Source organism: Dermacentor silvarum, chromosome 5, assembly GCF_013339745.2.
Source record: "Dermacentor silvarum isolate Dsil-2018 chromosome 5, BIME_Dsil_1.4, whole genome shotgun sequence".
Lineage (NCBI taxonomy): Eukaryota > Metazoa > Arthropoda > Arachnida > Ixodida > Ixodidae > Dermacentor > Dermacentor silvarum.
The window spans coordinates 9,361,280-9,375,437 of record NC_051158.1 but is presented as its reverse complement, the minus strand read 5'-3'; the positions used below and the strand labels follow the sequence as shown (position 1 = coordinate 9,375,437).

At 48.8% G+C, this 14,158-nt stretch overlaps 1 protein-coding gene across 2 annotated transcripts in view; it reads right to left on the bottom strand.

Annotated features, from left to right (window-relative positions):
• LOC119452875 (glucose dehydrogenase [FAD, quinone]) overlaps window positions 1–14,158 on the bottom strand; it is a 207,543-nt gene that overhangs the window by 139,967 nt on the left and 53,418 nt on the right. For both annotated transcript variants that reach the window (XM_037714827.2, XM_049667353.1), the window contains exon 3: window positions 1,281–1,467. In XM_037714827.2, coding sequence (XP_037570755.1) covers window positions 1,281–1,467 — 187 coding nt within the window. The remainder of the gene's footprint in view (window positions 1–1,280; window positions 1,468–14,158) is intronic.

Sequence of the window (14,158 nt, the reverse complement as noted above, 5' to 3'; positions counted from 1 at the left end):
TGGACGCCGACGCGTCCCATCGCCCGCTAGTAGCGCCGTTCGGGTAGAGTGTACTAGATTGGGGGAGTGGGTCCAACAAGGGCTCTGCGCTGAGGAATGTTTTATTGAAAATCCAGGTGGCGCCACCGTCGCTTTCTCCCGAATGAGCGGCCCCGCTCGCCGGCCGGACGCTTGTCGCGTCGGAGACCCTACCGCAGCTGCATGGAGCTTTGACAGGCGGATACTCGGTGGCGGTAACACTGATATTATTCCCCACCAATCTATTGTAAATAAAATGGAAAAAGAGCTGCGGAAGGAACGCAAACGACGCAACAACGACGGTGCGTCGAGCAGACGACAGCTACTCAGCCCGCGAGCTCGCCTCAGCCAATGAGCGCTGCCGAAACAGCCGGAGCCAACGTTTATTGGCCAGAGATTCAGAATAAGGCGACGGCAGCGCCGCCACATTTTCCGCGTTTTTTGTTTCACCCTCGGCGCTTGCTAAGGCGACCGCTGGACCCACTCCCCCATTCTAGTACACTCTAGTTCGGGCCAGCCAAGCGGCCGCAAATGCACAGCTTCGCTGTGGTCGCCTCCTCCCTCCAGCGCGCGCCCTCTCATTGGTCGCCTCCTCCCCCACGCGCACCTCTCCTCTTGCTGGTCAGTAGTAGTAGTAGTAAGTGGTTCGTGGGGAAAGGGAAAGGTACCCTGCACTCCCCGGCGCGGCTTTCATCCTCTCCTGGTCACGTGACCTCTCCGGCTCTGCCCCTGCGTGACGGCGGCCCTCATCGATGGCGCACGCTCGACTAACAGCTCCGCTGCTAAAAGCGCGTTGAATCCGCGCGCTTTTATTTAATGATTGTAATACGTATTGTGAGAACGCATGCGAAATTTGCACAAACACACAGTGCTTGTTGACAATGTCGAGATAATCTGATACCGCTTGTAATCGCGGGGGCAAAATGTGTCTCAAAATATTTGTTTACACATAGTAAGACGACAGTCTGCGTGAGCACGCCTAGTAATTATGATAATCAGTGTGACGACCTGTACTAGAAGAGAAACTTGGGCGAGTTGGTGGAAATTCATGTTTAGGAACTTAACAGCGCAAGATAGACAAGGACACAGGCAAAGAAGAACACGACACTGGTGCTCTTCCTAAACACTGGGTACTTCCTAAACAGTGTGACGACGCCTGGTTGTCGGTTGTGTCAGTGGACGATACTAACGCTAACCAATCCTTGTTTAGATGGCACTCTTCTCGTTTTTCCGAAAGAGTAAACTAATAATATTGCACTCACGACCCGGATTGCCGATGTAGTAGGTTTCGATGTCTTTGAAGAAGGGCAGGACATCTTCGTAACTCCAGCCTTGAGCACCATACTCATCCTGCCAGGCGTCATAGTCCTTGCGATTTCCCCGCACAAAGCTCATCGAGTTGAGGACGCTCGAACCTCCGAGAATCTTCCCCTGGGTCATGCCTGCGCGCTAGTCATGAGAGAATAATGGGAATTTATTATCACAATGACTTGCTGACATGTTAAGGACCTCATCCAAATGGCAAGAAAATGCGAAGCAGTTTCTTAGCAAAGTGCGTTTTGCACAACCTAGTACTGTGGTATTTCTATAATTCAAGAACTTTCAAAGTCTAAGCACCTAGCCGCCTTCCACCCACAACCACCATACACCATCTACCTTCAGGTCGAAAGCGGCAGAAAAAGACAGCAGACTGCACCAGTTCCTTCGGTTCTCAACTCATTTACTACGACAGCAGCATTCTGCCTCAATGAAGACCACCATTTTCTTTTGGTTGTCATTTTTTCATCAAAAATTGCGCTCATACATTGGGGGAGGATGACCAAGAAGCCAACTTTTAGAGGCTTGTTGGTTGCGGAGTGCATCCGGAGAAAAGTAATGCCTTAATTTGAAGTCTAAGTGCGACGCAAACAAATATTTGAAATACTACTTAAATGATAATAATTAATTCTGCGATATTACGCGGAAGGTTTGTTTAGATAAATAAGGTGTGACTTCTTTGGGATGTGCGCAACTTCATTTCTGTATGTTATAATAAAAATGCGTATTGTATAATTCGAAACGCATGGAAAGACGTTACCGCTCTCAGACTCTTCATGTCTAAGTGTGTTAGATTTATTTAGAGCATATGTATATCTTTATCAAAGCTCATGTTCGCAGCAGTTTGACCAAATGCTTTTTGACAGTGAATGTATTTTCTTCGAGCCAGTCCAACCTTTGACTAAGCAGTAAGATTTTGCTTTTTCAAAATATTTGATTCATACAATCATGGTGCATTTTGCATATTACGGTTTCCTTTTTGTGTCATATGGTGAGGTTGCCTTGTGGTCACTGTAATAAATTCTAGGAGTGTAAAACAGATATATTTACCATTTTAGTTATTATGGGGCAAGGTCAGTGTGTCAGCAGCGTGGGATCTGAGATTAACTTTAAATATAGTTTTTAGATCCCTTTAATTTTTTCATTGCGATAGCAATTATATGGACACTCCTGGCTCATTTCTGCCTTCGCCGTCGCCATGAGGTTCCGATAAAGTCCAAGGGGCTTCTACTCCGAGCGGCCGGAACGGCCGCGGTGCTCGCTTGGGCCGCAAGGCTCCGGGGGGGGGGGGGGGGGGGGGGTTAAGAAGGGAGGGGGGAGGCGCGTTCTACGCCTTGCGCGCCCGTTCGGCCGTTGTTATCTTGAAAGCCTTCTGCGGCGGGGACCGAATCCGCATTTAGCTGTGTTGTCGCTGCTTAGTTCGCGTTGATGCGAACGGCGACAGGAAGGTGAAATCGCTCGCTGCGGCAACCGCGCTTACTCACTCCAGCATTTTGACAGCGAGTTTCCGAGGTCACCGAGTGAGATGCGTTCATGTTTGCTTGTACGCACGTGACACCATGCTTGTTCATTTTGTTAGTATGCCTATGTTTACAAGTTTATACGGCCGATAAAACTACTATCCTTACTACGTACTTTCCCACTAATTTGTTATCGCAATCGATGGTTCGCCTTTCGGGCGCAACTGCGCCTTTTTTATTTTGCAAATCAATGTTTAAGCCGTTGTTGATGAGGCGGTTGCTATCTTAAATGAACACTAAAAATAGCCATTAATTAAGTTTAAACTGACAAAGTGTTCTTTTAAAGCTCTGTTTTCGTTCATTTTACAATAATACGTTGATTATTAGACGACGCAAAATAGCGCCTACACACGAGTTTGACATTAGCAATATCAAATTATTTTTCAATACGTAAGCAGTTTTATGTTTACCCAACGAGGAAAACCATCCGTCCGTCCTTCCGTCCGTCCCTCCCGTAAGACGATCGCTGTCAATATAGCGCATGCTGTAGCTAGCGAATTAATCTTCATGCTGCCTCTCGCTTCAACGACTGGAGTACTTTATCTGCCTCATCAATTCACCTTGCGCCGCCGTCCGCAGCAGTTTGTGTCGCCGTAACGTTGTCGTTTATACTGGTCGGATCAAGTTTCATCACATTGACAATGACACCGGGCTGCGTGGAGATGAGCAAGTGGAACAATGCTTACGTATAATTAGACGACTCCCACAGGAGCTCCTGCCTAAATTTTTTTGTATTTGGGCCTCGTTGGCTCAGTAAAAGTTTGCGAAACTTACCAAGCTTGATGTTTACCTGCTTTAGAATACAACGTTGACCATTTTTATCGGTATAAACAATTAACTAAACCCTAGCAGACGCCATCAAAATCAATGACGTCACTGTGAGCTGGTGCGGGAACTTCAAGGCGGCGTCGCGACCACTCTTTTGTGTTTGCGGCTTTTGTGGCTTACCAAGCCTCTTCTAATGGTAAGAGTGGCTGTTTTGATATTGTAGACGGCTAATTTACTAATAAGAGTGAAATAATTTTTTCTCTTAAGTGTTCCTTTAAAGGCTTCCTCCTTTTTAGGTTCGATGAGCCGCCTTGAACGTCCCGACTGCGGATTATTCATCGCTGACGCCAAAACCTTTACAACTGATGTCACAAACGAAATTACACGGTGCCAAGGACGAGATCTGAGTTAAAGTTCTTTCTTCCTCTCAATTTGCAGGGCTCATATATCGAGCATTTCGCGGCTGTGATTCAGTGATGTACTATGTAAAAAACTGTGTGGCGTTTTTGTTGCGACGTCATTGTTGGCAGAGACTCCGTCGATGCTTTAGACTGTTTTCCACCAACTACTGCATCCTTCATTGTTGATGTGTGCCATGTAAGTGGCTCATCATCCTCATCTCATCATTATGCCGTCGACGGTGGTTTTCCGACCACGAAGACCAATAGTTGCGCGCCAACACACCGCCATCTTCCCAAAAGCAACATATGTGCGATGCGCGCAGTGTTATGGCATTGCTACTGTATTGCTTGTGCTGGCAACCAATTTACGTCCGCAGAGCCTACCACTCTCAGAGTATGTGTGTAGCGCACAAGCTTGCACTATTTGCCCGTCGCTGTTATTTGCGCGCGAGCACAGTGGTTAGCGCGCCCAACTGTCAACTGCATATGGTGGCAGAGCCACGGGCTCAAAAATCGATGGTGAGTTTCGAACCAAAAACGACTCATTGAGCCTCAAAAGCAATAAGCCTTTAACACAGCTGCTTAATCAACGATTTACACAGACATCGAGTTTCAAGAATGGTGCAAGGAAACTTTATATTTAAAGATAATCTCAACCGTCACGCTGGCAATACGTTGGGCGTAGGCGCTTGGACGTTGTCCCACCAAATGACAGAAACAGAAAATTTATATTTTACCGCAGTTTTCAAAACTTTTTACGCCGAACAAAAGGGAACCACAATAATAACACTCAAAAGAAGCGAAAATAAACGAGGGGGGGGGCGGGGGGGGGGGGGGGGAGGGGCTCGAGCCCCCTCCGGAGTTTTCCGGGGCATCCGGGGCAAACTCCGGAGTTTTCCTTTCGGCCTCCCCCCCCCCCCCCCCCCCCCCCCCCCGCTCTTAAAATGTCATTACCAGAGTCCTGTTACGCAAACTGTTTATGGTTTCTTTTGAGTTGCCTCTACATTTTCCCGTAACATGTCATTGTGGCTAAAAGCTGACTGCATCATTGTTGACGCGGACGTGCACGGTGCTTTTATTCATAATTTGCTTTATTTCTGAAAATCCTGGCAATAGGAAAACAAGCGCATTAGAGGCACCAACGGCGGCTCCCTCATCCGTGTTTTTTCACTTCAACATGGTATTTACATTTCCAGTCTGAATAGCATGCACAGACATTATATTTCAATGTGTACGCAGGACAAAATGTACGATATCTTGAAAGAGAAAGCGGTAGCCAACTAACAGTTATTTCTAATGACATGGATAGCCTATGTCTAGAGAATCAATATGTTGCTGTGTGTTCAACTCGCTACTGTTGCGTCCCGAATCGGCCGGGCGCATTCTTTGATTGTTTCCCATCGAGGCAGGCCCTTTCATGAGCGTCACCGAGACGGCGACAGTGCCAGACACCGACGAGACAGGCAAACAAGCGCCCCAACTAGGCAGTGCGCATTCTTTAGGTGCTTCCCACGATGCCACCCCCTTCATCAGCCGCCGCCTACTTGTCGACGCGGCGCGACACCAGCTGGGACGCGATGACAAAGAAGCTCACGAAGCTTGCCCCCCTTCGTTAGACGCGGGGATTAGTGCAAAGGTCATTCTCCCGACCCGGGCAAGCTGACCGTCGGAGGGCAAGAAACAGGTCACCGACTTTCGTAGAGGGAGTGTCAACCCCCTGTTTCCGGATTGCCTCGTCCTTGCTTCGAAGGTGCAACATTGGAGGCGGAGTTCAGCGAACAAGACGGCCCGTCTGATTGGCCGCATCAAGGTCATCTGATTCCCTAGTCGGGTCAACTAGGGAAGACCGATGTTTTATAAGGGGACACCTTGCGTGCAGTGGTGTGTTCTGATATATGACCTGTTCTGATATATGCTCAAACATGTAGTGAGCTGAGACTTTCAAAGTGCTCCCCCATGGAGTGGGCTTCTATATTTGGAGCCACTGTAAATAGTGTAGAATAAACCCTTTTTTCTATCGCTCTTACTCCCGGACGTACTCATCCCTTTGGCTGAAGGATCACCGGCCTAAACGCTACCCGAGTCTCAACAAACTGGCAGCAGCGGCTGAATAATCTCCGACCCGCAACAACGGATGGCAGCGCTGAGATGAAACAACAACCCGTCCATAACAATTGGTGGCAGCGGTGGGATGAATCCTAGCCCCGAGCCGCGAGCAACTGGATGGCCATGGTGAGATCGACCCTTCAGCCAACGCCAGTCGCCGGCATCTCGTTCGCGACCAATTGGATGGCAGCTATGGGATGAATCCTAACCCCGAGCCGCGAGCAACTGGATGACAGTGGTGAGATCGACCCTTCAGTCAACGTCAGTCGCCGGCATCTCGTTCGCGACCAACTGGATGGCCGTGGTGAGATGGACGCTGCAGCCGACGCCAGTCACCAACATCTGATTCACGAGCGACAGGATGACAACGGCAAGATGGAACCTGCAGCCAACGCCAATCGCCAACTGGTTCGCGAGCGGCTGGATGAATGCAGCGCAGCATGACTGCACGGTACAGGGTGAGTGCCTGGCTTTGCGCTTGAGTCATCGGATCTTTTAGCCTAGACTTTCTAAAAACCGATGAAGCGTGTACAACTGCCGATTTGATACTGTGGTTGTTGCGCATCCAAGCAGAAAGCAGCTTTCAGCATAGATCTGAACCAGCTACTAAAGCCAGACCTCATTCTTGTGTGGGAGTAATTTGGAAGTGGAGAACTACCGTAATTCTTATAATTTAAAGGCGGCCCAGGATTTTCGTCTTCTTTGAATTGATTCGATGCGGTGGAGGAGAACTTGGGGACTTGGCACTACTTCTGTGTATGGGCGTTTGGTTTCTGCTATATTTTCCAGGCTTCAATTTCTCTTGGGAAAACAGAACTGAACCACTGGTAGTTTTTTACTTGCATTGCATTTTTGCGGGTTTCGCAGCAAGTATTGTGAATAGCTGAGCCAAAGCCTAAAGTAGTGACCATGGACCTCATGAGTTTGACGAGAGCTAACCTGTTGCAGTTGTGTGAAGAGCTCGACGTAGAGGTAGAGAATGACATGTCAGAAGCCGAAATTAGACCCATTTTAGAATGCAACCGTGATCAGAAATACTTTGAATACTTCGGCAATTTAATTCTGAAAGAACAAGAAAACGAGGAGCATGAAGAGCGAGAAAGGCGGGAGTATGAACGAATTAACCAAGAACGAATCAAAATTGCAGAGGAACAAAGTAGGCAGGTAAGGAAAGAGATAGATGCTCTCAATCAAGAGATTGAAAGATTAGAACGGGTTTTTAAAGTGGAGCAGCAGGTACGTCAAGCACCCGCAGAAATATCGCACAGAAAGTTTGAAGAAGTTGCGCGCACGGTTCTACCGATGGTAGGAAGAGAGGCTGATCCCCGTGAGCCTAATGGTACGCTCACAGGTGAGGCCAGATCCGTAGACCGTGACGTAATTCTTGAGGAGCCCGTTAACGGGGACCGTATTGAGCGCGACGAGATACTGTGCCAATGGATTACTAGAGAAGCAGCTAGGCCAGCTGTGGACGATTTGGCACAGTTATCCGGGGAGTACGTCGCGAAGGTAGCTCTTGCAGAAGCCCGAAGTGGCCCCGAGTCGTCAGACAAGAGCACCAGTGCAAAGTCCAATCGGTCAGGAAAGTGCGCTAAAGCACAATGTAGGCAGGGCAGTGCAGTTGTGGCCAGCTCCCAGGAATACGAGCTACGTTTCACAAAGGAAAATAGCTGCATTGTCCCTGAGTGTTTGAAGCTCTCCGCCAGTCGAGATAGCATTGAGAGGAATGACTTACCCGCAAATCATTCAGACTGTGCGGTTGAGATGGAAATAATGACCAATGAAATAAGTGCCGGTCAGCACGAGATTCAAGCGGAAGGCTTGAAAATGAGCACTAGTAAATGTGCACGGATGAAACGGCGTCGCAAAGTTAGGAATGCGGCAGACAGGGCAACGCGGCCGAATAAAGGCACTAAACCCAGTGGGGAGTGCAGTCAAAAGGTTAGAACGGCGCGTTTGTTCCTTGGAATGTTTTCAGAGAGATCGCGTCCGAACCGCCGAAGGACGAAGAAGGGAAAGGGCCGTCCGGCGCGGAAGTTGACAAAAGCGAAGGCGGCGCGAAGGGGGCAATTATGTTCCCCCTCGTTCGGTTTTTTTCGAAGTGCACAGGAGAGCGAGTCGGTACGGCGACGCGAATCGGTCACGCGCGGCAGCGAAGTCGTCGCACGGCGCTCAGAAGGTATGATGCCTGCTTGCACAGTGTCGAGGGTGGGCAGTGAGGAGATTAACCTACGTGCCCTTTGTATTTCCTCGTTAACACGATGAGCCCTCAGACCGCGCCCGCCTCGAGTAAGGCTCAAAGATACGGCGCCACCATAAGCTACTCGGACTCAAAAGCGACTCGGACTCAAAAGCGACTCAGGTTTTGCGGAAACATCATTTTGTTTGTTGGTTTCTTTATTTTAGTGTTTGGTTAAACGTTTTAAGATCTCCGGAATAGAGATCATTTCGATTTGCACGTTTTGAGCATTGTTTAAATTGTTTGTTTTAGACGCTCATCGATACTCTGAAAGAAATGGTTCGCTCGCGTTAAAATTTTTGAAACTTTTTTTTCAACGTGCCGTTCCTTTTTAGGCAAATAAGCTTCTTTTTTGTATGTGAGATACGCTTGCAGCGTCAGGTCCAGGTTATTGGTTTAAAGCCTGTAGTGGCGCGCTTGATTATCACTTCACTTTTTAGAAATGTTCGCGAGTCTTGTATTGCTAGCGTGTAATTTACGCAATATTTTTTGTTGTTTTTTAGTGTGTGCGCCCTTTGTGGATATGAGAAGGAAATTGTTAGTGCGTGAGTCGCACGTATTACATGTGAATTTTGTCCGCAAAGGTAAAGCGACTCTGACAGTACATCCTTGATGCTAATGTGGCTCTGAGTGGCACTAGTACGTGCAATACTAGCGGATGTAAGACTGTTCATGGCATTTGTGCTCCGTATGATATTTAATTTACCATTTATTTAGAGCATTTTTCGAGTATTCTACCTTTGCTCTCGGCAGCACGACGATCTGGTTTTGGTGAACTCATAGGTTCATGAGAGCTCGCTTTGGCGGCACAAAATTTTGTGTCCAAAATTATTGGGTGAACCGAAGCCTGGTGGATTGAACGGATTTCGGGCGCTTGAGCGCTATGTGGTGCTTTGTCACCAGGACTGCTCTTCTCTGTCGGAGGTTGCGAGAAAATTGTGAACCCTGGCCTAATCTTAATATTGTGGGCTTCAGCGAAGGTTCGGTGATTTGATGGCTGCTTTGGTGCTATTATTAGATAAGGGCAGGCGCGTTGATTTGCTCGCTAGACGCGATGGCTCTCGGTGCGAGCACGGCGCTTTCCTGTGCCGTGTGGTCGTGTGTGTGCTTGTGTATTCCCAGGGAGAAGGCCACAACGAGGTTAATGCTGGGACCTCATGCTCGAGTGTGTCATCGGGCATCATCTCAAGAGGAAACCCCGAGCTCTCGACCAACCACCGACGCTTCGGGCAACCTGACAGCTGGTCACCCTCAGGTCGGATCCTCCGGCGGGGGAGGAGTCTGTTGCGTCCCGAATCGGCCGGGCGCATTCTTTGATTGTTTCCCGTCGAGGCAGGCCCTTTCATGAGCGTCACCGAGACGGCGACAGTGCCAGACACCGACGAGACAGGCAAACAAGCGCCCCAACTAGGCAGTGCGCATTCTTTAGGTGCTTCCCACGATGCCACCCCCTTCATCAGCCGCCGCCTACTTGTCGACGCGGCGCGACACCAGCTGGGACGCGATGACAAAGAAGCTCACGAAGCTTGCCCCCCTTCGTTAGACGCGGGGATTAGTGCAAAGGCCATTCTCCCGACCCGGGCAAGCTGACCGTCAGAGGGCAAGAAACAGGTCACCGACTTTCGTAGAGGGAGTGTCAACCCCCTGTTTCCGGATTGCCTCGTCCTTGCTTCGAAGGTGCAACATTGGAGGCGGAGTTCAGCGAACAAGACGGCCCGTCTGATTGGCCGCATCAAGGTCATCTGATTCCCTAGTCGGGTCAACTAGGGAAGACCGATGTTTTATAAGGGGACACCTTGCGTGCAGTGGTGTGTTCTGATATATGACCTGTTCTGATATATGCTCAAACATGTAGTGAGCTGAGACTTTCAAAGTGCTCCCCCATGGAGTGGGCTTCTATATTTGGAGCCACTGTAAATAGTGTAGAATAAACCCTTTTTTCTATCGCTCTTACTCCCGGACGTACTCATCCCTTTGGCTGAAGGATCACCGGCCTAAACGCTACCCGAGTCTCAACAAACTGGCAGCAGCGGCTGAATCTCCGACCCGCAACAACGGATGGCAGCGCTGAGATGAAACAACAACCCGTCCATAACACTACAAATTGCCTCGCGCACTTTTTTGACACTGAAAAAGACCTGAAGACTTCAGTGACCCCCTCGGCAGAGTCTTTTATTAACGCTGTGTGAAATGCACGTGAATGATATGTGTCTCAGCATTGCTTCTTTTTGTTGTAGGTAATGCTAGCGAATCAAAAAAAAAAGAACTTATAATAATTTACAACATTTATTGTTGATGAAAATATCTCAACGTGCATGCAGAGGCCATGAATATATATAATTAACTTAGTAACCGAAGTGAGCCCAAGCCGGATTCACACAAAATCAAAATCAATAGCAGTCATGCGCAGCAGAGCTTCTACTAGGACTCAGAAAAAAAAAAGAGTCTGCAGTTTTGCCGGAAAGGCGAAAGCGAAGCATAAGACAATTATACGAAAAAGATTCTTCCCGTATAAATCCGCGTAAGAGCCGCACCCCCAACTTGAAATTAATTTTTTTTTATCCAACCGAGAAGCAATCGCGTTCAGCGCGATTCCTCACCTCCCCGCCTCACCTCACCCACCCGCCTCACTTTCTCCCCCCTTTATAAGAACCCTACCTATATATACTGTGCCGAGGAGAGCATCTGTTGCCTTGAAGAAGACAAGTCCACTTGTCGAAACGTTGGCTCCTGCTCTCACCTTGTTCTCGTGTTACTCATCGCCTTGAATCGCCATCTCCCGCATTCCCCTTGTTTCCCCTCGTAGTTGGAAAAATTAGATAAAATGGCCCGGTCCCTTGTAAGGCTCGACAAAATTGCGGCAAGAAAGTGCGGCCCTCACAGGAGTCGGTACGTTGGTTATATCGCCTATATGAATTGTAACATTTACTCACTAATTAAAATAACAAACATCGTGCAATGAACGGACCATGTAAACCTGTAAATATCCCGCTGGATGACCACGAGCAGTCGCTATCACAACGCTGGCATTATGATGAATGCCGGCAGCGGGGGAGAAAAGTTCGCACAGCCATACGATTCACCGTGACTACGAAAATTAGATTCATCATCAGCATCTGCATATTTTTATGTTCACTACAAGACGGCTTCGGTCAGCGATCTCCAAATTACCCCTGTCTCTTAACTTGGGCTTCGAGAACTGCAACACTTGGGGCGCGAAAAAACAGCCTAAGAAGGAAGACAGCGCGCATGAAGTTAGCAGCCATCCCTGCTCGCCCTTGATCATTGCACGCCCCTTCCCCCCCCCCCCCCCTCCCAACGATTACCAACAATTGGATACGGCACGCGGGCCGCGTAAGCGTCAACTGCACACAGTAATTTGCAGCTGCGGCAGGGCTAGATGAGAAGACACGCGCTCTTCTCCCCATGCGCGCATTTCGTGACCGATCACGTGACCTCCAACTAACCCGAATATTGAGCGCGTGGGGAAGATAATGTCCATCAAGCCGCCATCCTTTTCGGCTCAGTGTTACGGGCTTTTTCTCGCACCCGTAGTGTATGGGTCGCTCACTCATGTGACTTTTGGACTTTATACGTAATATCACGGCGACGACGACAGCGAAAATTTGCCTGGAGTGTCGATACAATTGATGTCGCAATAAAAGGAGAAATAGAAAACAGGCGTCGAGCTCGCTTCTACCGCGGCTGCGGACGTTGCAATGTACACCGGCTATGAACACAGCATGATCACCAACGACAAAACGAATAGTGGGCACCTCATTTATCGGTACTTCGCCAGAATCCATCTGACGCTGAAAAGGAAGCGTATTTTTCACTGCATAAGCACCAGCGGAAACATAACACTAGGCGCGCGGGGAGACAGCGCACGCGAAGGGACCAGCCATCTCGGATGGCCCAAGCTTGAACTCGGCGCAGATTAACTCCAAAATGAAGCGCGTGACCGGAATATGTATTTCAGAGGCAGGAAAAGTAGGAGTTGAGGACCCGTGTGTTCTAGCCGCTAGGCGAAAGAAGACTCCACGCCGCTAACAAGAAGGTTCCTCATCTCACGTGTTTCCATCTGCGAGTGACATGTACCACCAGAGGTTCTATGAAGTACTTGACACAATGCTGTCTTCGTTAACTACAGGTTAAACTATCCACCTGATATGTGGCAGCATACGTCCCACATTGAGCAGATTGCCATAGGGAAGGAAGACGAAGCATATATAACATAGTTCTGAACCAAGACGCCTGATTTTGCACAGAGATATGCTGATTGACATTTTAAGCCAGCAAAGGTCGGCATCATTGCACACATTCGGGGACGTCGTGCACATGTTTACGGGGGGCAAGGGCGAACACCTGCGAAACCTTTTGCCGGAAATGACCAAGCTAAAAAAAATTGCGTTGGCCATACCGGTCTCGTCGACCACATCCGAGAGGTCCTTTTCTTGCCGTCGGCGACTGAAAATGTACTTGCGGTCGACGAGTGGACAAGCCCGTTTGAACCATCTAGCAATTTTACACGCCCACAAACAACTCTCCCGCAAAATCAATTTGAATAAGATTGCCGGTGACTTCATTTCCAGATCAAGTGCCCGAACGAACACTTTTTCAATGATAGTGAAATCATCGCATCAGACAACGAACTGATGTCTTTAATAGGAAAGAGAAAGGCACCAACTTACAAGTCAAAACAAACCACCTGGATTAGAAAACAACGCAAAAAGTTATACAAAGGAACGAAAATGGGGTCCATAACAGCGCAAGCAGGGTGAGGGCATTTGGTTAAGAAAAGACGCGTGGTTGCGCTATTTGTGAAACTCCCTAGAATGGCGCTGAGCCGTGCTCCCTCAAGGGCTGCAGAAGATAGCGCCAACCTTTCCTTTCCAAATGAACCACTTAGTAGTAAACTCCCTAGTCTATCTGTGCATTTTCCTTATTAATTGTTATTCGTCGTATGCTTCATTTGCCTCTCAATAACACAATCCACGTTGTTCCTATATTTGCTATCGAGTCCTTTCACGCTTTTGAGATATCGCTGTGTTATTTATTTATTTGTTAATATTGTCACGGGACTATTCCTCAAGAGGAGCGTCGATGAAGAAGACGTTTTTGATCTAGCGCGCTCTCGCCCATATGGTTCAGCGCTTCATCGCCTTGTAAATATATTGTAAATACGTTTTACTGTTGTGTTTGCCTCCCCGTAACATCTTGGTGGAAGTGCTGGGGGTATAACGCAAGACGGAGCTCCGCAGCGGCCGCCAAGTCGCCACGCTCGGCATGTCTACTGGCGGTGAAATGTGTTGCCGGCGGCCGCCATGCCAGCCGTCATCCTGGCTCCACCCCGTGACCCTGGGACCTTTTCTGGCGCTGATGGCGAGGACGTCAACCAGTGTATTCGCCTCTATGAATGTGTCAGCGCACATTACAGGTGGGACCCGACCTTGATGCTGGCGAACGTCTTATTTTATCTGAAGGGAACTGCGAAGGCCTGATTTGATAACAACGAAGAGGCCATCACGAGCTGGAGCTTATGTAAGACTCAACTTCGGGAGTTGTTTGGCCAACCTGCAGGCTGCCAGCGTGCCACCAAAAAAGAACTTGATTCGCGTGCGCAGACGTCTACCGAGTCGTACCTGACGTACATTCAGGATGTGCTGGCCCTTTGCCGGAAAGTTGACGCCAACATGACAGAAGCGGATAAGGTCGCGCATGTGTTGAAAGGGATCGCGGACGATGCGTTTCAGCTGCTCGTGTTGAAAAACTCTTCTACAGTCACCGAG